Source organism: Schistocerca gregaria, chromosome 1, assembly GCF_023897955.1.
Source record: "Schistocerca gregaria isolate iqSchGreg1 chromosome 1, iqSchGreg1.2, whole genome shotgun sequence".
Lineage (NCBI taxonomy): Eukaryota > Metazoa > Arthropoda > Insecta > Orthoptera > Acrididae > Schistocerca > Schistocerca gregaria.
In genome coordinates, this window is record NC_064920.1 from 858,092,340 (window position 1) to 858,116,932 (window position 24,593).

General features: G+C 38.8%; 1 protein-coding gene across 1 annotated transcript in view; it reads left to right on the forward strand.

Moving 5' to 3' along the window:
• Window positions 1-24,593, forward strand: part of LOC126272764 (mitochondrial Rho GTPase-like) — a 197,568-nt gene that overhangs the window by 59,346 nt on the left and 113,629 nt on the right. Inside the window, 2 exon segments of the mRNA XM_049975891.1 lie at window positions 848-898; window positions 14,094-14,195. Coding sequence (XP_049831848.1) covers window positions 848-898; window positions 14,094-14,195 — 153 coding nt within the window.

Below are 24,593 nucleotides of genomic sequence, written 5' to 3' on the forward strand. Positions count from 1 at the left end.
TGTTAGCTATGATTAAGTTGTGCTCTGTGCAAAATTCTACCAGGCGGCTTCCTCTTTCATTTCTTTGCCCCAGTCCATATTCACCTACTACGTTTCCTTCTCTCCCTTTTCCTACTCCCGAATTCCAGTCACCCATGACGATTAAATTTTCGTCTCCCGTCACTACCTGAATAATTTCTTTTATCTCATCATACATTTCCTCAATTTCTTCGTCATCTGCAGAGCTAATTGGCATATAAACGTGTACTACTGTAGTAGGTGTGGGCTTTGTATCTATCTTGGCCACAATAATGCGTTCACTATGCTGTTTGTAGTAGCTTACCCGCATTCCTATTTTCCTATTCATTATTAAACCTACTCCTGCATTACCCCTATTTGATTTTGTGTTTATAACCCTGTAGTCACCTGACCAAAAGTCTTGTTCCTGCTGCCACCGCACTTCACTAATTCCCACTATATCTAACTTTAACCTAACCATTTCCCTTTTTAAATTTTCTAACCTATCTGCCCGATTAAGGGATCTGACATTCCACGCTCCGATCCATAGAATGCCAGTTTTCTTTCTCCTGATAACGACATCCTCTTGAGTAGTCCCCACCCGGAGATCCGAATGGGGGACTATTTTACCTTAAAACAAATTCAATCCTCTTAATTTCTAGCATACTCTGCCAGAAAGTATGGGGGAATAGAAGTTAAAATTATTTTAATACTAGTTGTACAGTTAATTTACTGTGACATTGCAAAATGTGTGTGTGTAATTCATATCATGACTATGTCATGTGCCTCAGCTGAGTTGATGTTCTGCTCATGTATTTTTCTTAATTAGTTTTTACTGTCTCTTTTCCAGAGTAGTATCGGTGTTATGGATGAATTCCCAGAAATTGAAAGCTGTGTTGAGGTGAGTGCCTTTTTAATTGTACCTCTATTGTTCAAATACAAATGAAAATAAAATCTTAAATTTGTGTCACAATTTCAATTAAGGGGAAACTTGACTGGACTTAATAAAGGGAATTACACAATGACCACACTATGGATTAAGAAGCTTTAATGTTTTGCTCTCAGATTTTATTTTTAACAAATCTTTTTGCATTAAACTATCTAGGCTTAAATCAAAGCATTGCATAGATTTAGATCAACTTTCATCGTATAATAAAACATGTTTAGGTCTGCTGTTTGTTTCATAGTACACCAAAGAACCAAAATATGGTGCCATTGGTTTTTCCTTTTCTTTTTTTTTCCCACTCAGTGACAAATGTATTTTTGGAAGTTTATGTTGGTGCAGAATTACGTGCCATAATATTTACGAATAAAAACTAACAGCTATTTTCTTGTCTAGGATATATGGATTAACTGATTGTGCTTTGTGTATTAAGAACTTGATGAGCACTAATGCACTGCTTGCTGAACTCGGGTAGGTGCGTCGGCCCAGGATCGAATCTGCCCGGCGGATTAATGCTGAGGGTCTGTGTGCCGGCCATCCTGGATGTGGTTTTTAGGCAGTTTTCCACATCCCACAGGTGAATCCCAGGCTGGTCCCCACATCCTACCTCAAAGTTATACGACTTGCAGACATTTGTAATACATTTGCACTATTTCATGATTATTTACATTAGACGTAGACAGGTGGGGTACACTCATTCTGACCCAGGGGTATGGGGTGGCGGCAGGAAGGGCATCTGGCCACCCTTTATAATTAACCATACCACATCCATACTTAACCCTGCTGACCCTGCGCATGATGCGGGACACAGGCAGTACCAAAAGAAGAAGAAAAGAGGAAGATTAAAAACTTAATGAACTTGCTTTGCTTCTGTCAGTAGGTTTTATCTATATTCTTTTCTAGGAAAAACTAATTTATTAACTTTGCTTTGTGATTTGGGTGCCTAATGATTACATTTTAATTTCATTTTTGTTTATGAATAAAAATGTGTGGAAAATGGTAGAGTCTTTCTTAATACACCAGAAGAGCTAAAAGACTGAGGACTATGCTGTCTCAAGAATCCTGAAGAAGATCGTGAGGCAAGACTTGCTGTGGCTCGAGAACTTCAGGTCTTAATTCGCCCTTCGGAAACTGCTTCCGTAATTGTGCCACATTATCTTGCTCCTCAGAACACTTCACTCACAGAGGCTTGAAGTTACTACTTTCCAATGTATTATCATGGATGCAGAAATTTTGATGTAAAGTAGTGCAGACAAGTGAGGTTTTGTGCTCAAAATCCCACTTATTTGCAACAGTTTACGATTTCGCTTAATTGTGTACAATTCCCAGTGAGGTTATGTTATGCCGTGACGATAAACAGAGCACAAGGCCAGACGCTATGTGTTACGGCCGTGGACCTTAGTTCGTTGCATTTTGCACAGCTATTTCTACTTGGCTCATTCCTGTGTTAATGAAGAAAACAAGCTCTTCATTTGTGTACCCAATTATACTACTTCAAATGTTTTGTACAAAGAATATTGATAAAGTCAGAATTAAATTCCGAGCGTATGAAGTTTTGGGCTCAGCTATAAATAAATACCTGGGCAATGCTATGTTTCTCAGCTAATCATATAATAAACTTCTGTATGACAGAAAAACTGAATGAGGAGCTGCAGTGGATAAAACATGGGATTCACATTTGGGCGGATGACAATCAAATCTCCATCTGGCCAGCCTGATTTGGTATTCTTTGATTTCCCAAAATTGTTTAAGCAAATACCGGATTGGTTATACCACAAAGACATGGCCAATTTCCATCCCCTTCATTCCTCCTCCTGAGCACGTGATGAAGTCATTCCCTGCTTCAGACTTATTTTTTCATCTAGGATTTCATTTCATTTTCAATTAACTAATTTTAACTCCATGGACAGCGTCAGAATAATCATAAAAGCTGTTAGCAGCTTCCAGAAAAAAAGAATTAACAAAATGAATGCCTCAGTTATCTGCATCAAACAAAAATACACGATATGACAAAAAAAAGAAAAAAAAATAGATTCACCATGAAGGAATTATCGAAATTTGCAAAAATTGATAGATGTGATATCCATGCACAGACAAATACATGGTCACAGTTTCAGAAAAATTGGATGATTTTTTTCAAAAGAGCTTCACAAATTGAGCAAGTCGGTAACATGTTAGTTCACCTCTGGCCCTTATGCAAGCAGTTCTTTGGCTTTGCATTGATTGACAGAAGTTGTTGCATACCCTCCTTGGGGATATCATGCCAAATTCTGTCCAATTGGCACATTGGATTGTCAAAATTCGGAGCTGGTTGGAGGACCCTACCCTTAATGTTTCGAATATATTCAGCTGGAGAGCGATCTGGTGACCATGCTGGCCAAGGAAGGGTTTGGCAAGCACCTTTAAGGCGAGCAGGTGGATGTTGTTTTGCTGAAATGTAAGGTCAGAATGGCTTGCCATGAAGGGCAACAAAACGAGGCATAGAGTATTGTTGATGTACTGCTGTGATGTAAGGGTACTGTTGATGACAACCAAAGGAATCGCACTACAAAATGAAGTGACACCAAGGGTCATCATCACTCCTGGTTGTCGGGGTATATTGTGGGACAGTATTTCACTCTGTCAATCAGTGCCAAGCCAAATAACTGCTTGCATAAGGGCCAGAGATGGACCATCACATTATTGACATGCTCAATTTGTGAAGCTCTTTCTCTTGAATAAATCCTCCAATTTTTCTGTAATCATGATTGTCTTTTTGTCTGTACTTGTACATAATTTTTTCTGATTTATGTCCCATTCAGATAATTCACTTTCTTTCTTTCGTCTTCTTCTTCTTCTTCTTCTTAGTATGTACATCATGTGCTCCAATTTGTCAGCATATCTTGAGTCACATGGAATTTTTGTAATACATCGATGTGCAGTGGTATCCCTAATCAGAAACAGCAAAGACATATTTGGTATGGGAACAATCGGTATATAAAACTGCACTTTAAGTGATCACACTAAAGTAAAGAAAATGCAAAACTGATACCATATTTCCTTTCAATGGTGTAATACTATACATTCACAGACGTTTGATCGATTGTTTTAATGAGAAAGTGCAACTGATGTGCAGGTCCAATCACCGCAGCAGTACATACTATATCGTGATTAGCTATCCGTATTAACTAATATAGCATCACCTGAAATCGGAAGAAATCAGTTAATATTCAGAGAGAATAGTAAAATACTATCAAACACAAATATTCCTGTAAACCAGGACCTGACACGAAGAAACAGCCTAAATTAATGCCACCCCTATGGTAAACAGGTGGAGAGGAAAGGGAAAGATCTTGGAGTGGAGGCGAAGTCAAGAATAGAAGCCTCATTGATGAGGAAGATATATCAATAGAAAACTTTAAACTTTCGAGAAGAGTATGGAATACCCCAAATTGTGTGAGGACAAATGTCAGAAGATGTAGGTGGTTGATGACAACAGTGTGGCCTGTCGAATGACCCTCAGTGAGAGTGTGCACTTGACCAGTCAGTGGATAACAAATAAGAGACGTTTTCATGTTTCTTCTGGAGGAGCACATAAATTCATGTCCTTCACGGCAAACAAAATCACAGTGTTGAAGACACGGATATTGTCCGCACGATTTACACGAGTATTTCATCAGTTGTCTTGTACTAGTTGTGAGGCAGGGTTTGCAACACTTCCTTCTTCCTTGATTGGTGTCGGCATTGTCGCCTCTCTCACCAAAAAGACATAAAGGTTGACAATTTTGCGGCAGAATTTCAATAAAGCGTGTAGCCAGGGTCTGAGGTAGAGTGGAAAGCAGTCTTTGTTTTACCTATTGATCTTCCAATAGTTCCCATCCGAGCTGACTAAGAAACAGCCGTTGGCGGAGACTTTCGTTGCCATTTCCCTTATAAATTATTTGGGAATTTATACCAACAACATTTAATATTGAATAAAATATGACTATGGGCCATCATCGTGTGCCGCTCTGAATGTTGTAGGCAGAGCACAATTTGTCAACCATATTAACTGCAATTTTGTGTTTGTTGTAATAAGTTATTATAATAGGTTTTCTTTTATCTCCTGTGTTTAGTCCATTTCAGCATGATAACGCATTTTTTTTATTTTTATTTAATTTTTTAATTTTGTGGGACGTAAGAAACGATCATACCTTCTTTTCTGGAAACAAATATGCTAGAATTAGCAGCCCTGGTTTTGTACATCCTTCATTTCTTTCGGGATCTGCCATTTATTTTTTTCTCAGGGTTCCAACATCTGACAGGCAGTGCTTATCTGACAAATCACGGAGCAGATTTACATCGCTGAACCAGTTGTGAGCACAGACATTGCGTCCTGAATTAGTTAGAGGGGCCACCTAATGTTCGACCGCGTCACTGCTTTTATTACTAACCTGAAAAGGGCCATCTGGCTGTCTGCCAGCATAGATCTCCATGTTGCTGGTGTAAAACAGTTTGGGATCAACTGTAGCAAAAATTATTATTCCATATTTTGCCGGTTTAGACAGTATATATTGGATAAAAGAGCAATATCCTCTGAAGGCCTAGAGTTTCTTGTCAGTGGTGATGTTAAGGCCTACAATGTAACAAGATTGGCAGCTCTTCACAAACTTGTAAAATGAGTCTCAAATTGGCGCCAGGTGGTCCACTACTCTGCGTTCTCTAAGTGATTGTCTATTATCAATTCACAGAGCTTGTAACAGAAAATGAAACCTGTACTCGCTCATGGTCAATCAAAATATCTATTCCGAACCCCTTGGAAACCCACAAATCTTAAAGACTTTTCCTTCCCACCTTGTGCATTCCAGCTATCTATAGAAGTCCAATGAAGGCTTTTATCTCGACTGTGTCCATTGGGTGAGTGTTTCATTCTTGCTGGTAATTGCTTTGGATAATTTCAATGTATCAGTTCATGTACTTAAGGCATTTCTGGCATTTCCTGGTCAAATAAGGATTCCCATGTTTTTGGAATTCTTAGATATTTTTTTGCTTACCCAGTGACACCAGGAACCCTTAAGTGGAGAATACTGTGTTTTTGTTTTTTCCTGTGGTTTTTATATGGTGTCTTTTCCAATCGAATTATTTGATTATTTTCTTTCCTCTCTTCCTATAACAATGATACATGTTGCCATATTCCTCACCTGAACTTACGTTTGTGTCAGTCTGTTTGGTCTCTGAGTTGTCTCTTTCTTCTATGCTTTCTGAGGCATCAGTATCAATCTCTTCGCCTCCCATATTGAGAGTAGGAACCCTTGGTGCAGCATGTTCGTCCTCGTCATCGCTGTCAACAAACAAAATTTGTTGAAAATGTGTAACTTCTGGATTGTGTGTATCCTGAATTTCATTTGAGCCCATATCCAGACAAACAACTGATCTGCAAACAATGTTAATATTCTATAGTTGCAAAACAAAACAAAAATAAAAAGAGTAGTCAAGACCATTGTAAAGGAATGAGGAAAACTAGAAAGTAAATGCTGGCACTGGGTCAAAGAGCTCCTGCACCAGTTTATATTATATAAGTGCACAATAATAATTTACACTTCACATACAGAATGCTTGAATGTAAAACACAAGAAGACATTACACTGAGGAAAATTTGATGAATCCAAGAATACTTATAGGGATGCTGGCATGGTATCTGTGCGATCCGTCGCTCCTCTGTAGCTAAGGTGTTGCTCTTGCGGAAGTAAACAACTATTGCCTGTTTTGAATGTTCAGGTCAGGGGGATGGATGAGATGGGGTAAATAACACCACAGGTGGTGAGACATGGCACAGAAACACTACCTAGTGGGTCCGGTCTGTGCTATCCAGCACCAGCATCAGCGTGTTAAAAAATAAGTATTAGTGAGTAAAGTTTTATATTATGCAATGCTAAATGTGTGTCCTTTTATGTTTTAATCTTCTTTTTCAATATTTGCCTTTTAAATGCTGGACAAATAAATAAAATAAATATTAACATAAAAATAAGTGAGAATGACTATATATATGAATATAATAGAGGGAAACATTCCACATGGGAAAAATATATCTAAAAACAAAGATGCTTTAACTTACCAAACAAAAGCATTGGTATGTTGATAGAGACAAAACACACACACACACACACACACACACACACACACACACACACACACACACACACATTTCAAGCTTTCGCAACACACAGTTGCTTCGTCAGGAAAGAGGGAAGGAGAGGGAAAGACGAAAGGATGTGGGTTTTAAGGGAGAGGGTAAAGAGTCATCCAATCCTGGGAGCGGAAAGACTTACCTTAGGGGGAAAAAAGGACAGGTATACATGCGCGCGCACCCGCACACACACACACACACACACACACACACACACACATACACACATCCATCCGCACATATACAGACACAGGCACCAAATTCATATTATTAAGGAAAGGACCTTGTTTCAGAAAGCACCAAGCATCCAGCGCATGTTGGTCTATTGATTACTCATATGATTTTGAACGCATCCCTCTTGGTTTTGAACATTTTTGGTCAAATTCTAAGCTGATTTCTTAATGAATTGTAAGTTGATTTTTTGAATGTGTGCATAGTGTACGTGATGTGTCTGCCAGGGGAATCCCCGTCAGATCTAGAAATAAACTTTCGTGCAGACAAAAGGGGACGGGTCTATATGATCTGAGTGATTAAAGCCGAAAGGGTGGATGACAATCACTGTTTATGTGCTTGACTGGGTTCGCAAATCATCAGTGTTGTTATAATTACTAGCGAATTCCATAGATTCAGACTACCAGAGTGGATACAAACGACTAACAGGAATAACAGGCAACAAAGATTACGTATTGTCTTCTCCGTGTATCCAAGAAAATGAAATTTTGACAGAAAATTTTTGGGCAGACCGTCACATTACTAAGGGCAGTTGAACAATCCACATCTAGCAGCCACTAAAGTTATATTCTGGAAGTAGTGCGAAAAACGCATTATACGAACATGTAATAACGTCTAACCAGAGAATAAATGTGGGATAACTAAACCGGCCATTGTGGCTGGGTTAGTGAAGTTAACCAGAGAATAAAAGTAGACACAGGCAGGAATAGTTACAGAATTAGTGACGACAAGATTGTTTATTGAAATGAGGAATGAGAAGAAACAGGGACTCTCACAAATTACGGAAGAATATGACGATTGCAAATTTATATAAAAATTTCGTACTACTGCTTTTCGATCTCATGCTTTAGAACCTAGAGAGTATGAATGAAATGTGAAACTATTTTCTAATATAAAACTTTTTGCTTGTAGTAGGCCTAATAGGAATTTGATATTGGTACTTCATGAATTATATTCTGTCATGTTATAAAAATGAACATTTGTGCCAAAACAGTCTCGTTTATTTAGTGTGTGTAACAACTGATGCAATATTAGCAGACCTATTTAGTTTTATCTAGCAGACAGTGACAAAATACTCATAATCAGATATAGAAACCACACCAGTCTTGGATTCTATTTGTATTAACAGTTTTTCTAGTATTAGACAACGACATTTCGTTTTTTCACGTAGCAAAACATTGACGAACTTTGATGAGGTAATAGATTCTTTCCCAGAAAGGAAAGTACGCCATATAAAGCTGTGGCAAGATTGGGGAGAAAAAAAAACTAAGACTTAAGGACTGAAGAAATGTGTACTGTCTTGCTTGGCTCTTGTCTTTACTCATTTTATGTGTCATATATTTAATTTTATGCCACACAAAAACAGCAAGTTATTAGCTAATAGGCAGTAAAGACTGTAAATTTTCTGAAGAGTTCTTGTTCTGCCGGTTACAAATAATCCCATCCAGTATTAATTGAGAAATTTTTTTAAGAGGGGCAGGATGTCAAACCGACCATCTGGGAGCAGGACAGGCACCACAGGACATTTTAATTTCCACCGGCCCGAATATAGTTTGATGGCACCCATTACAAAATACTACAAGTTTGAATTCCGCAGAGCAAAATACAGAGACATGCAATGGAAGAATGCTGTATGAAGAGGCGTGGCACTGCACTTCGGCACACTTAAAGACCAAATAACATGTCTTACATTCCCTCGAACATATATGTTTTATGTATCAGACTCTTCAGAAAGATGTGCGCTACTAAATGAAGATATTTTTGAAAAGTTGATTTTTTTAAATTTTTGGCGTCCTACCTCAAATGCTCGAGGGAGGGGGAGCGCCACTATCTAATATTGTCCCGGTTCGGAAATATCGTAGATCCGGACCTGCTGCACAGAGCAGTCTGAGTTGTAGTGGGGAGGTGGCAGTCCCCACGTGACCCGTTTTACAGTCAGGTGTTAATCACCTTTCAGAACAATGAAGTTATTTTTGTCGGTTTGTTAAAGAAATTTGACTTTTATTAATTTTTTCTGCTGAGGCCAATTTATTTGAAACAATGTGTTTGCTAGTTACCTGTTCGCTGCATTTCAAGTTCACATTTTCGTCTTCTAGCACATATGGTATTATGCCATAAAAAAGGACCAAACTTGACATACAAATGTACACTTTAAGCTGAATTATGCATTTTGGTATGGTTCACAAAATTCCCTTGCACTTGGAGTATCATCTGTTTTGTTTCTTTTATGACACAGTGTAAGATCTTCCAATGTTTTACACGTACAAACGTACGGGCTTCCTGTGTCATTGTAGCTGTGCAAATGCGGTGACACCTGTCATCTTGTGCAACTGCTGAAACAGATCTGTTTCTATGGTTGTTTCAAAAACATTATTGTCAAGTAAAGTAAATTTCCTTTTATACAAGACGAACTCTGTGCGTGACTGTCCAATAAGTTTTTGTAAATCACAGAGCGTTTGACTCTCATTCAAAAATCAAAGCTTTGAGGACGACCATTTAGAATATTTTCCAGCTCCGATCAGACATTTATGACGTTGTTAAAAATTTTACTGGCACATTTGTGTGATGTATCTTAAAGTGTAACACGCGCAAAAAAGATCAACTTTATGTGTGAAGGCTTAGCTTCTCTTGCAGCTTATTAACCTTAGAGACCAAAATTATACGTGAAAGCTTTTCTTTTCTTTTCTTGTAGCAACACTATGTATAATGATTTAAACCATTAACTTTTCCTATTTGTGTGTTCGTGCTGCTTAATAGTGATGTTGCTATTGGCTAACTACATCACATGTCCCATGCTCTGAATATCTGCTGTCATCGGATGGCGAGATCGCTTGATATGGGCTACGACTAGCTTACAAAAGCACATCGCAATCTTGATTTCAATCCTTCGGAAAGTAACATGCGGTGTTTGATGGAATTTGAATTTATACTTTCGTAATACGAAAATGTCAAGTGTACATGTTGCTGCGCATCAGACATCTTTCCAAAACATATTTTTTCCCCGAGTTTCGTTTTCTAAAGTGCTGGGAAATTCTACGCTGGTGTATAAAACGACAACCATTGAAGGGATTGATAAGTTTTACAGTTCTGAGGAAAAGTATACTGTTACTTAACATGGAAAAAGTGTATTTTCATCCGGGATAAAGTGTATTTTTAACCGGAAAATCCGGGAATTTTTTTTCCTCGTCCACGTATACACCCTGAAATTTTATCAATCAGAAATTGTGTACTATAATTAGAACATGATAAAATAGTAGATACTACTTTATGGATGGTAAGCCCTGATGTGTATGGAGGTTCCCAACGTATGCTAAGAATCTTCGAGAAAGTGAAAATATTATACTTGGAATAATTGCTAAACTAACATATTACTTTAGTAAAAGTGTGTACTTTTGAAAACAGAAGAATTGGAGCTCGTGTTATAACACTGGATCTGGAAAGAATTCATTTTAAGATTGGAACATTCTGGAACACAAAAATTTTGAATACTGATAGCTATTGAAGTATCCAGTTTCCAGAAAAAGTAGAATGTTTTTCTAAAAGCAGATAATGAGGGCTTTCAAATAAGCTACGTTAACAATTTCGGGATGGGCCCGAGTCTCATGTGGGCTTTGGCTCATAACTGTAGATGTCATATCTGCAGAACTATGTGCTGTATACTGATAATTTTTCAGGTACATTCAGTAGTAAATGTCTCTACTGTCTAGAAAATTTGATGCAAATAGAGTTAGTAGTAAAGACTGTGAGACTCTGCTGCCTCGAAAGTATTAATCTTAAACCAACAAGTTTTAGCAGGTTAGAATTTTGATGTGCAAATGGTTTACAGGTATCATAAATTATGAATGTTCTTTTTAAATAAAATGTTTCCATTTTTAAAAATGAACATTCGAGTTTGCAAAAATATTCTTTATTAATCAGTTTTGGCTTATCCACAAATCATCTTCAGAATTTTTTGGCCTGCTATGGCTGGTGCCAGCAGCTGCTCGGATTTTTCATCATACCGTGATCGTACATGCTCTCCGTGGACTGTGTTGTCGAAATTTATGAAAATGTTTCCACATGAACTAAATATACTATTGTCATCAGCTATTGGTAAACTATATTGTGACTAATAAAATCTATTGAAATGCTGCTTGAATAAGAATTGTTAATTTTGTGTACTATGCATTACTAATGAAAATAGTTAAGAAATGGAAAAGTGGTAATGTTAATATCTGGAGCAGTGTAAGAGCAAGTAGAATAATCCCATATTCTTCTGTTACACTTGCAATGCTCAATAAATGACCAAATGTATAACATCTCCAGTACCCAAGACATGAAGTTGTAACCTCCTCCTCACTTATCGGCCTTAATGACAGTGAAAAATTGAACCGCGTGTACCTAATGGAAATTTGGAAAAAGCAATCGTCACCGAAGTTAATCTGTCGGTAAAGAGGGAGGAAAGGGTTACATATAAATGAAAGGAAAAATGCAAATGAAACTGGTGGAAATTAATTTTGAAAAGGGGTAAAGTTAATAAAGAAAGTAAATGTGTGGCCATTGCGTTAACAAATAACTAGCGGTAATTAGATATTTTAGATTTGGGGAAAATTACAGTAGCCAGTCCTATGGACAGTTACTATAGTAACTGAAAAAGAAAGGTTATTGCACATATAATAAGCACTAGAAGTGTGGCAACTGAAGGTTGACACGTGTAGTGTGAAAACTGGAAGTTTGTCAGAAGTAATAAATTTCGCTACACTCTGACTTAATTTAGCAAAAGAATTAATAAAACCGGAAAATTGAAAGTTAATTTAGTGACTGAAATTAATAGTGAGCTTTGTTTCTGAAGAACACCGAAATTCAGTAAAATACGGTTAGTCTCGGGCTACCTCAACAATCATTTCAAAAGCTACTTGAATCTACGCAATTTAGAAACAAGAGATTTAACTTTGAACTTGAATTAAATGATTCTGAACAATTAACAATAGTAAAATTTAGTACGTACCAAGCTGAGCTGCAGTCACAGGTAAGCTGAAATATGGTAACAAAACTCGCACTCTTAATTTGTGCTTCTGTAATCTAAATATTGTAGCCAGTTATGAATACTTTAACTGAACTTCGAAATTAAAGCAGTGAAATGGAATGATACTACTTTAACGCTGGCGTCTGAATTTCAACAACACTCGGGTTCATTTCGGAAAAGGAAGGGACCCTGCTTGGTAATACAGTTGGGACAATGAGCAACAAAGATTCATGCTAAGTTGCTGTAATTCTATGATGCAACAATTTTAAAAGCTGAGGTCTGCCATACAGTTCTAAAACTTTACGTGCTTCCAGTCTTCCTTGTTGGTTGATTGAAGGTTTGAAGCCGTCGATCGAGGAGGTGGCGGCAGTCGCTCATTGTTGGCCGTCGCTGTTGCAGAAGCTGGATGTTGGCGTGCCTCCTTCTCGACACGGTCACCAGGCGAAACGGGCTCTTGATGTGCGCCAGCTAATGCTTCCCATCCGTGACACCGTGCGAGAAACTATCATAGCAATTTGAGCGCAATTACATGCTGCCAAACCCCGAAAGCGCGGCAACTCGCGGGAGCGTCACACAGCACACCTGCTCCACTGCACTACTCCCACCAGACTCCCTCTGCTCTGCCTGCGCTCCACGCAGCAGAGTTAACACTACCAAAGATCCTAAACACTTTGGTTCTCCACACGACCTATCGATGTATTCGTTCAATAGCAAAGTTTTCCCTAGGCAAGACCCAGTGTAAAAATACAATTAGTATTTATAAAACAAACCAATTATACATCGACATATATATATATATATATATATATATATATATATATATATATATATATATATATATATATATATATACAAATAGTAAAGCAATTACAATATATAAAGACACAGAAATGTCATATCTTCAGGTAACAAAATAAAGGAAAAATCTATAGTACAATAGATGGAAATAGAATGATATGCATTTCCGGTGTTACAAAGTGCATTGATAACCTTATACTGTCACGTGCCTTTGCATATGCCTTAAGAATGGAACCAAGCTAAGTACAATTATACAAATTTATTGAGTGTATTGGGGTCTAGCTATGACTTGTTATAGGCACAAATCATAATGACACAGGCCAGGCCTTCTCCTTCCCCCTTCATTCTATTTATTCCGTCTGTTGTGATCAGTTTTGACAAGTGTAAAAGGGGGGGGGGGGGGGGGGGGGGAGGGTGCGTAGGAGGGAGTGTGGTATATATCAGGTGCCTGTTCCCTGACATTTGGACTGATTTTAGATTGTAGTCTCCCCCCCCCCCCCCCCCCCCAGCTGAATATAAGCAGTTAATAGTTTTTATTGTGCAGTATGCAGAATGACCGCTGTGGATAGATATTCAAACACTGGTGTTCATCTTCATGTAGTTAGTTACAGAACAATAAACTTATCCCTTTGTGGGCTGTTCCTTGATAATACTGATGATTGAACCCGTATTCTTCAAATGATAACCAGACATGGTGCCCCTCTAGCTGCAGAGGCAGACGGCAGTAATCATGTGGAAATTCTAAATAAACCATGACTTGTAAAATGCAAGCAGTTTGTTCTTCCATACAGTTATCATTAGCATGGTAATAGATGTAACTGATGATGCTAATGTAATAATAAGTGTCCATATTTGTAGGCTTGACAGATGTTTGAACTATGAATATATGTGTACAGTATGTAAGTCACCATAAAAGCAATTTGAATCTAGGTATGCTTTTTATTTAGCTATGTTTCTTCTCTAACTTGTTTTAGTGCTCGGCGAAGACCCTGAAGAATATCTCGGAGATGTTTTACTATGCACAGAAGGCCGTCCTGCATCCAACTGCTCCACTTTACACCGTGGAGCGGCAAGATGTGAGTGATAGAGCACGTAGTTGAGAACTTGATATTAACATCCTACTGTGTACGCGCGCGCCGCGCGCGCCCACACACACACACACACACACACACACACACACACACACACACACACACACACACACACACACTCTAAGGAATATTGGTAGAATAAGAAAATGTATTTGGAGTCACAACATTGTGAGTGACATGAGAAGGAAAGATGAACACAGAAGTTGGTAGTAAGAGAGAAATGCATGAAGATTATTGTAGTGTCAGGGAAGGAACATAATTCAGTAATAGAGAAGTACACACTGAAATAACAATAGGCTTTTGTAGATTGCAATGAGGGCAAGAGAGAGGGAAAAAGTGATCATTAGAAAGTAACACATTGTAATAAAGGAATAGTATGTCGAGATGGATAACTGAGCAAGTAACAAAGAGTATGAGGTAGTTTTATAAGTTCGGATAAATGTAATTTTATATTTATCTTCATTTTTGAAATGCTGGTTTTATCTCTCAAACAATATTACACCGTAGCTATACAGTTGGTCCAGTGGCTTTCCAGATTTTTTTATCCCTTCAGTAATGTAGGTCTTCTTGAAACTTTTCAAAATCCTCCCTTATTGAGGTGACCATTTTGTTCTTTACTTTTCTTCCCTTCAAGTAATATTTTCAGATTCACTGCCTTTTCAGTAGTTGCAGTGGCATCAGTCTGATCTGGTCTTGTAACATTAGTGAACATTGACTTGCTATACTGGTACTATGAACAGCTGAAAGGGAAACTAGAGATGTTAATTTTTTTGGAGGGCATGCAGCTCTATCTTATAGTTAAACAATGATGGCATCCTCTTGTGTAAAATACTCCAGAGCTAAAATAGTCTCCCATTTGAATATCCAGATGAGAACTGCTGAGGGGCAATGTCAGGAATATGAAAACAAAACTAACATTGTGTGGGTTGTAGGGAAGGTAGGTCAGAGAATTTAAAAAGGAAAATTATTTGAAAATTGTTATAAGAGACTGGAATTCACTAGTAGAAAAGGAAAGAGGAGGAAAAATGGTAGGAGAACATGGACTGAAGAAAGGGAAAAAAGAGAGAGCCTCCCTAGTAGTATTTTGCGCAGAGCATAGTTTAATCATCACTAACAGTTCATTTAAAAATTGTGAAAGGAGTTTGTATATGTGGAAGATACATGAGGGCACTGCAAGTTTTTGGATTCATTACATAATGGTAAGAACAAGATTGTGAAGCTAGATTTTAAACTGCAAGTCATTTCCATGGACAGATGTGGACTCTTGATTATAATATATTGGTTATGAACTGTCGATTAACACAAAGGAAACTGCATAGAGGCAGGAAGTGAAGGATATGCGACCTGGATAATCTGAAGGAACATCAAGTTGTTTAGAGTTTTGGGAGCACTAGGCAACATTGGACTTAAACAGGAGGAAAAAAACATTAGACAAACAGGGGAAAAGAATGAGAGATGAAACACCAACGATTGGTGAGCTGTTAAAGAAGAGCTGAAAAAAATAGAGGACTGAAAACAAAATGGCCAAAACTAGATCATCACATATTGAAACGGATTTAAGGACACCATCAAAATGGGACTGGAATCAATAAAAAACTGATTCAAATACATGCTCGTAAGCTAACACTACAGTGGAACTTAACAGATTATAAGGGTGGAGTTGGTTGGTGCTATAGGTTTACAAAGCACCATGGACTTAGCATGCACACCAAAATAAAAATATCCCAGAAAATGCCACAAGTGTATGAAGAGAAAATATTATCTCTCAAACGCTTTATTATTCAATATCGAAAGAAAACCTGTGTGGAACTAAGCCTAATAGCAAAATATGGAAGAAACTCCTCTCACATTTGATGTGCAGGGTAACAGAACTGCTAAAACTGTAACTGTAACTGTAAGGTGTAACTGTAACTATAAAAACAAGTGGACTACACTGTTGTCCTTTCATGTCCTTACGGTACTAAATATAATCCAATATCATTTTCAAGTGCAAACAATGCCAAAACCTTCTAAAATACTACTAGGTTGTTCATGTACATGACAAAGGTTAGATGGACAAGGCTGGTATGAAATTATGGATTAACAGAGTGTGGGAGAGAAGGAAAGATGCTTAACTGAAGAAGAGTTCTCTTCTCGTGGTAGACCAGTTCAGCAGTCATCTGAAAAAGTCTGTGAAAGGGAAACAGACAGGGGAATACAGAGCTTGCATATATATGAAGAGGACAATGATGATGACAAAGAGAAAGAGGAAGAAGAAGAAGAAGAAAAGTTCATATGATGATTTTCGAGAATTTTAAAGGTCAGTACGGTCTTGTAGGGGGGGGGGGGGGGGGGGGGGGGACAGATCTGTCATGCTTTGCAATGTAATAATGAAAATGGTAATTTTTTTAAGGGATTGGTACTATGCCTTGTTTTTTTTACCTGCATGATAGGCTAGACAGTGTTCGGGGTTTGTGATGGCATGGCAAGAGGGAGACAGCGTTAGCAAGCTTATGAATCCCCATAACTCATGTTTGTTGCATTAATGTACTGCTGCTGCCAGTTGAATCCAGTGTTGCCAGACAGAGAGAGGTCTCCCATGGGATTGAATATATGGCCATTTTTAAGTCAGGTGGTCATTTTAAATCAAACACTGGACATTTAATATCAATTTCAAGTATACAATGCACCTGAATTTGGAGGTAATTTTTCTGAAGATAAAAGTGCATCTTATAGAAAGTGTCTGTGAGGCATCATGGAGCTGTCCACTCAATGTCATTGGCCTGCATGGCAGGCAAAAAAGTGGTCTGTCTCTATTACATGGCGGTAAAACCCTAGTCGGCTGCAGCACTCTCTCATGTCACACAAAATAAAAAAATAACAATAACCAATACCTTAGAGAAGAAAACATCAAATTTATAATAGTCCATTAAGAGCAGACTCCCAACTTAAAACTTCTGGTATTTTCAAAACAAAGTGATAAAGATAATACCTGTCTATCAGAGTTTTGCCTCTGATGTAGTACTGGCAGGATGCACCGATATAAAGACACAAAGTGCAAATGATAGGTATCACAGTGTCATTTGGTCCAAGTGTCAAAAAAACAACTGGGAAAAAGATAATTTTGGGTCTAATAAGGACTGTGTCTCAGTTCAGAATGATATTTTTGAAGATTGGAGAAAGCAGTAGACCCAAAACACCTTCATCACCCTCTCAGAAGATGATTTGCTTATTTTGAGGTAAACAATGAATCCAGCAGTTCTCAAGATGCTGCCTAGATAAGGAAAAGTTGAGTAGAAAGACTACCTTGGTCTTGAAATTTGCCGAAGAAGGAAGAAGAAGAAGAAGAAGAAGAAGAAGCCTTACAGGAGCAGGAAGGGAAAACATATGATGTTGGTGAATTTTAATGTATATATTATTTATTCTTTAATAAAATTTTGAAAATGATTTTCCTGTAAGCTTCTTTTTCTAAGTTAAATGCCAACTTTTTTATACTAAGACCTGTTATCACCCTAGGCGCAGTGAAAGAAGATACAGAGTTAGTTTGTTCCAGTAAGTTATAAGCAGTGCCTTGACTCGCTGTTGACATCAGCCATTGATGCCCATCGGAGAGTGGCGCTGTAAACAACCTTGAGCCCACTCGAGGTAGCTCATGCCACACTTTTTGTTCCTGGCCAGCCACTGCTGTGGTGGTTTGCCACACGGGTGGCTCCAGTGCTGGCTGCACCGCTGCAGTAAGTGAAGGTGGCACATGTGTTGGATTTTACTTAACACAATGGGTTTGGGAGGTGCTCCGTCCCCTCCTGCTCACCGTTGCCCTTCTCTATCAGTTGAATTGTGAAAACTGTTGCTGTGTAGCCATGTAGTATGATAGTCTTGGCCTGCTGCTCAGGTAGGCAGTGGTCAGTTTGCCAAAGTATCAGAAAGGTTGGTATCCTGACCTGAGACAAAAGGGAGATCGCCGGGTCCCCCTATCTGCAACAGCAGCAGGCTGTGCTGCTGAACTCAGCAACAGGTGATTATGGCGAGGTAGCCATCTCACTCAGTAGCAAATGTTGTTGCTCATTAGCGTGTAGGAAATCTACACAAGACTTGTCCCATACGTCAACATTCCTGTAATCAGGGAATCAAGTGTGAATGTAATGTACACAATCAATCCATCTGACTGACTGCCTTACGAGCTAAAATGCAAGGGTATTTATGGAGTAAAGTAGTGGCTAATGTTTAGACGACTTCACTTGTCGTGACCGCATAGGTCATGCTATTATGTTGGTGTCAACGATTTTCACTCTGCCTTGCTTGTTAAACAGGTTTTTTATAGTACAGACCTGGTCATAAGAGCTCTTGGTATGCATTGTTGCATTAGCAATAGTCATTCTTTCATTGCATAATAAAGGTGGTGTGACCCTTTATAAAGGTGATGTGATACTGTCTTAGCTTCCTTGCCGTATTACATTTCTGCCAAGGTCTGCTGCCTGATTTGCCAAAAGCAGCAGGTTGTTTTTTACCATGACCCTCTCTCAATGGTGAAATGTTATTTTTCATGCCTGCTTCATGTCAGCACCGCCCTTCGCTCTGGGACTTTTAAGATTTTAACGGTTTGCTGTCTTGCACAAGATTGACATAAAACATATCCCTCTCTAAAAAAAATCGTCCTGAAGTTTAGGAAAATCAAAAAGGAAAAAATCTTAACCTGTAGTAAGAAAAACTTACTCGGCTTACAAAATTCTGTCACAATTTGTGTTTCTCTCTCTGGTACAACTCATTACACAGGGATCTCATGTGGTCGTCTGCTTGCATTATTTTGTGTCTCAGGAAAGGATAAACTGCACAAGTGGCTGCTAGTACTCTGGGTATGATAGTGGCTGGTACACTAATGGCAATCGTGTTCTGATTTCATTCATGATGATGATGATGCTCCTGGCCATGTCTTAACATTTGATCAGAACAATTTGCCCATTTTCTGCATCGGTTAATTTATTATGACCTTTAGAACCATAGCATCTACTGTATAATTTAGAAAGGAAATATTCTAAATAGGTAAAATGCCGAAGGAATTTTCTGGACAATACAGTGCTAGTTGTACACTAAGAATTACTGTAGTACCTGTGATTGTTGGTGGTAGATGAAGGTTTACTCCTGCTTTATTACATTCTGTTCCTTTGATTAATATACCACTAAGCTGCAATTCTACTCTTGCCATTCATGTAGAAGTCTTGTTTTTTTAACAGTTCATTATCATCATTTGTGGCTTGTACCCACCAATAAATACAATGATTTCTAACCCACTGAAAATTTGTTTGTGGCTACATGACTGCCTTCTTACACTCTGATGTATTCATATTCCCCCAAAAATAGTGTACTTCACTTGATCATTTACCCATTTGACTTACTCATGCAAGACAAATAGTAATAATTTTGTTAATTTGATCTTCTCCTGACAGAAATATGTGACTCTCTTGTGGGACAAAACATTTTGGGGCATTACATGCCTAGAGGGATAACTCACCAGTTCATCATACACAGATCTCCTAAAAAATCATCTGCGGCCTGCAATCAAATCAAAGCGACGTGGATTGCTGTCAGCAGGTGTCCTTTTGCAACATGACAATGCAAGGCCCCATACTGCCCATATAACAGTTGCAACAATCACAGACCTGTATTTTGAGTGTGTTCCTCATCCACCATACTCACTAGATCTTGCCCCCAGTGATTTCCTTATGTTTGGACGCAATGTGAGGAAAGTGTTCTGATGAAGAAGTACGCCATGCAGTGCGAGCTATCAAAACCAATTTTTTCTAAAGGAATTTATGCACTTTGTAAATGCTGGAGGACTTGCAATGAGTGTGGGGGAGATTATGTTGAAAAGTGATACAGCTTTGTACCACTCCTGCACAGTAAATAATATTTTAAAAAATATTTAAGGTTTTCATTTGACTCACCCTCGTAAATACAGCTCCTTGCACAAAATACAGAAATGTTTGTGAGGAAAGCAGCAAACTTCTAGGGGATTATAGCTTGGTGTTGGGGACTCACCAGTTGTGATAAATAGCAATCGGCAACTTTGTGCCATAGTGATATGTAGATGTTGGCTGCCAAGTGTGCGGTGTATATTTGTAAAGGCCTTTACAAATGTCTGCTTGTGTCTGTGTATGTGCAGATGGATGTGTGTGTGTGTGTGTGTGTGTGTGTGTGTGTGTGTGTGTGTGTGTGTGTGTGTGTGTGTGTGAGTGTGTGCGTGCGTGCGAACGCGTGCACGTGCACGCGCACGCGCACATACCTGTCCTCTTTTCCCCTTACCCTCTCCCTTAAAACCCACATCCTTTCGTCTTTCCCTCTCCTTCCCTCTTTCCTGAAGAAGCAACCGTTGGTTGCGAAAGCTTGAATTTTGTGTGTATGTTTGTGTTTGTTTGTGTATCTATCGACCTGAACCTGTCCCCTGCACCCTCCCACCACCACCACCTACTCCAGTCCTGTAACCCGGAAGGTGTTCACGATCAAAGGCAGAGCCACGTGTGAAAGCACCCACGTGATTTACCAACTGACCTGTCTACACTGTGAAGCTTTCTATGTGGGAATGACCAGCAACAAACTGTCCGTTCGCATGAATGGACACAGGCAGACTGTGTTTGTTGGTAATGAGGATCACCCTGTGGCTAAACATGCCTTGGTGCACAGCAGCACATCTTGGCATAGTGCGGGTTATCTGGATACTTCCCACTAACACCAGCCTGTCAGAACTCCGGAGATGGGAACTTGCCCTTCAGTATATCCTCTCTTCTCGTTATCCGCCAGGCCTCAACCTCCGCTAATTTCAAGTTGCCGCCACTCATACCTCACCCGTCTTTCAACAACATCTTTGCCTCTGTACTTCCGCCTCGACTGACATTTCTGCCCAGACTCTTTGCCTTTACATATGTCTGCTTGTGTCTGTGTATGTGCGGATGGATCTGTGTGTGTGTGTGTGTGTGTGTGTGTGTGTGTGTGTGTGTGTGAGTGTATACCTGTCCTTTTTTCCCCTCCTAAGATAAGTCTTTCCGCTCCCAGGATTGGAATGACTCCTTACCCTCTCCCTTAAAACCCACATCCTTTCGTCTTTCCCTCTCCTTCCCTCTTTCCTGATGAAGCAACCGTTGGTTGCGAAAGCTTGAATTTTGTGTGTATGTTTGTGTTTGTTTGTGTGTCTAACAACCTGCCAGCGCTTTCGTTTGGTAAGTCACATCATATTTTTTTTTTAGATATATTTTTCCCACGTGGAATGTTTCCCTCTATTATATATATATATATGCTCCACCACGGCGGTACTGCGCATGCGAGTCACAGATGTTGATTGCCAGCACACGCGCCGCATGTGGCGAAGGCGTACAGACATTCGATTTGCTTATCGATGTTTATCGGCGGCGGTGACACGATGACGACTTCTCTGCAATTTAATTACTCCAAGAGCCGGATTCCATGCCTTGTCCAAATTAAAACCACTATCTCTGTATATTAAATTGTTGGCTAATCGAATTTCTATAGCTTCCTTGAATATAGATTCCCAAAAAGAAGAGGTGGATATTAAAATCGTCACATCACTGTAATTCATGGAATGACCCATATCAATACAATGTTCGGCCACAGCTGACTTGTCTGGTTGTAATAAGTGTGTATATCTTCGGTGCTCCACACACCTCTCATGAACGGTGCGCGTTGTTTGACCTATGTATGACTGCTCACAATTTCCGCAAGGAATCTGGTACACACCTGCCTTACGAAGCAGTAAATCATCCTTCACAGAGCCGAGTAAAGCCGCAATCTTCATGGGGGGCCAGAAAATCACCTTAACACAGTGTTTCTCAAGAATACGGCCTATCTTTGAAGAAAGAGCACCCACATACGGCAAAAACGCACTAGACCTGAAGAAATTACTGTCTTCTTCCCCATCACATACCTGCTTTTTAGCTTTTACATCGAAAGCTCTACGAATTTGTTGCAGAGAATATCCATTCGATTTAAAAATGCTCTTGAGGTATGTTAGCTCTCCTTGCTAATTGTCTGTATCACGTATACAGTGTGCCTGATGCCCTAAAGTCTTAAGGACACCCATGTTCTGTGAAGGGTGATGGCAGCTATTGGCATGAAAATATAGATTTGTGTGCGTTGATTTCCGATATACGGCATGTCCTAATGTGCCAACACTTTTACGGCGAACGACAACATCCAAAAAGGGGAGGCAGCCATCTTTTTCTATTTCCATTGTAAATTTAATGCTAGCATGGATGAAATTCAAATGCTCAAGAAATTGATGTAATTCGTCCATACCATGGGGCCATACCACGAATGTGTCGTCCACGTTCCTCCAGAAGACCATAGGTTTAAAACATGCTGAGTCCAGTGCCTTGTCCTCAAAGTCTTCCATGAATAAATTAGCTACCAGAGGGGAGAGGGGGCTTCCCATGGCAACACCGTCAATTTGCTCATAAAATTCACCATTAAACTGAAAATAAGATGATGAAAGCACATGTTCAAATAAGGCCGTAATGTTCTTATCAAAATGTTGGCCGATAAGAGATAAAGAGTCCTTTAAAGGTACCTTGGTGTATAATGATACCACGTCAAAACTAACAAGCACATCCATACTATTCAGCATGACATTGCGAAGTCTCTGAATAAAATCCACAGGATTACGAATGTGGTGACTACATTTTCCTACCAATGGTTTTAATAAGGAAGCTAAATATTTGGCATAAGTTAGTTTATTTTTTAATAAATACATATCCGGTGCTGAATTGAGATAGATATCATCAAGAGTATGTCAGACAGTGTAGTGACGAAATTAAAGAAGAAATCATATATGCTGTGAAGGGTGTTCGTATTGTGATTATTACCAATGAAAATTGTGACGAAAATGGTAGGTGTGTAATTGCAGTTTTATTTCGGACAGTGACTGTAACATCAGAACAGAAACTGTATCTGCCTCCCTGTAACTTTTTAGATGTTCCTAACAGGAGTACTTCTGCCCAGGCCATAGTAAGCACCCTAAAAGACTACAGCAACGTTAAATATGAAAATGTTGTGGCTTTAGTGTCAGACTCTGCTGTGTACATGGATCTTCTTATGATGCCCTTCATATATTGAATGGAAATCTGTTTAATACATTTCAAACACTCGAGGCACAAAATGAACTTAAATGGTAACATCTTCAAGAAAGAATTACAGGAGATAAGTTTTATTGTTAGTGAGGTGAAAATGGCATTTCTGCACTCAAAATGAAGAGCACCTACCTTCAGTTTCATCAAGAGAAATATCTTCAGCTGCCAGAAAAACTTTTTCCCAATCCAATAATCAAGAGATGGAATTCTTGGTTCCATGCAGTGCAGTACTTTGACACACTAACCAGCAATCATCAAAATTTTCTGATAATTCAAAAAGAAAAATGTTGCCATTGAGCTTATTCTTGATCATTTAAAAAATAAAGCTACATCATATTTAGTCATCTTACAGTGCAAATTTGTGAATGAGATTATCAAATTACTATTGAAAGGAAATTGTAAACATTGTTCTTCTACAGACACTATTAACTGTTTGTGGTGCAAATGTGTGTTTGAATGAATCTGCTGTTGTTAATATATCAAAAAACAGTCCACAATTTGAAAGGACTGCATGTGACAAATTTTTTGAAGCATATTTGTCATTCCATTGACACTTTAACTTTTTGAGATGTGATGAGAAACCTGATATAGTGCAACATCTTTTCTGTGCAGAGCTTAAATGCTTCAAATAAAGCTTTCTGTGGGACCATTTGCCTGTGGGTGGAATGGACTCATGCATAATTTCTTAACTTTCAGTAAGTGATACAGCTGCTTAATGAGTTCATACAACAACATATTATGAGCTCAAACGTAATGAGATATCTTCAACTGATTGGCCACCTCAATGTTAACTAGCGTGGATGCCGAAAACATCAGTCATATGAAACACAACTCTTTTATCACATGACATACTGAAAGCTTTGGATCATGGCAGCCAGGTAGATGCTGTATTTTTTGATTTCTGAAAAGCATTTCATTCAATACCACACCTAGGCTTATTGTTAAAAGTTTGATCATATAAGCTATAAAGTGAAATCTGTGACTGGCTTGAGGAGCTTTTGATAGGGAGGACACAATATGTTACCTCGGATGGAGAGTCATCATCAGATGTAGAACTAACTTCAGATGTGCCCCAGTGAAGTGTGGTGGGAACCTTGCTGTTCACATTGTATATTAATGACCTTGCAGACAATTTTAATAATAAAATCAGGCTTTTTGCAGATGATGCCATTATCTTTAACGAAGTACTATTTGAGAGAAGCTGCATAACTATTCAGTCAGATCTGGATAAGATTTGAAAGCGGCACAAAGATGGGCAGCTTCCTTTAAA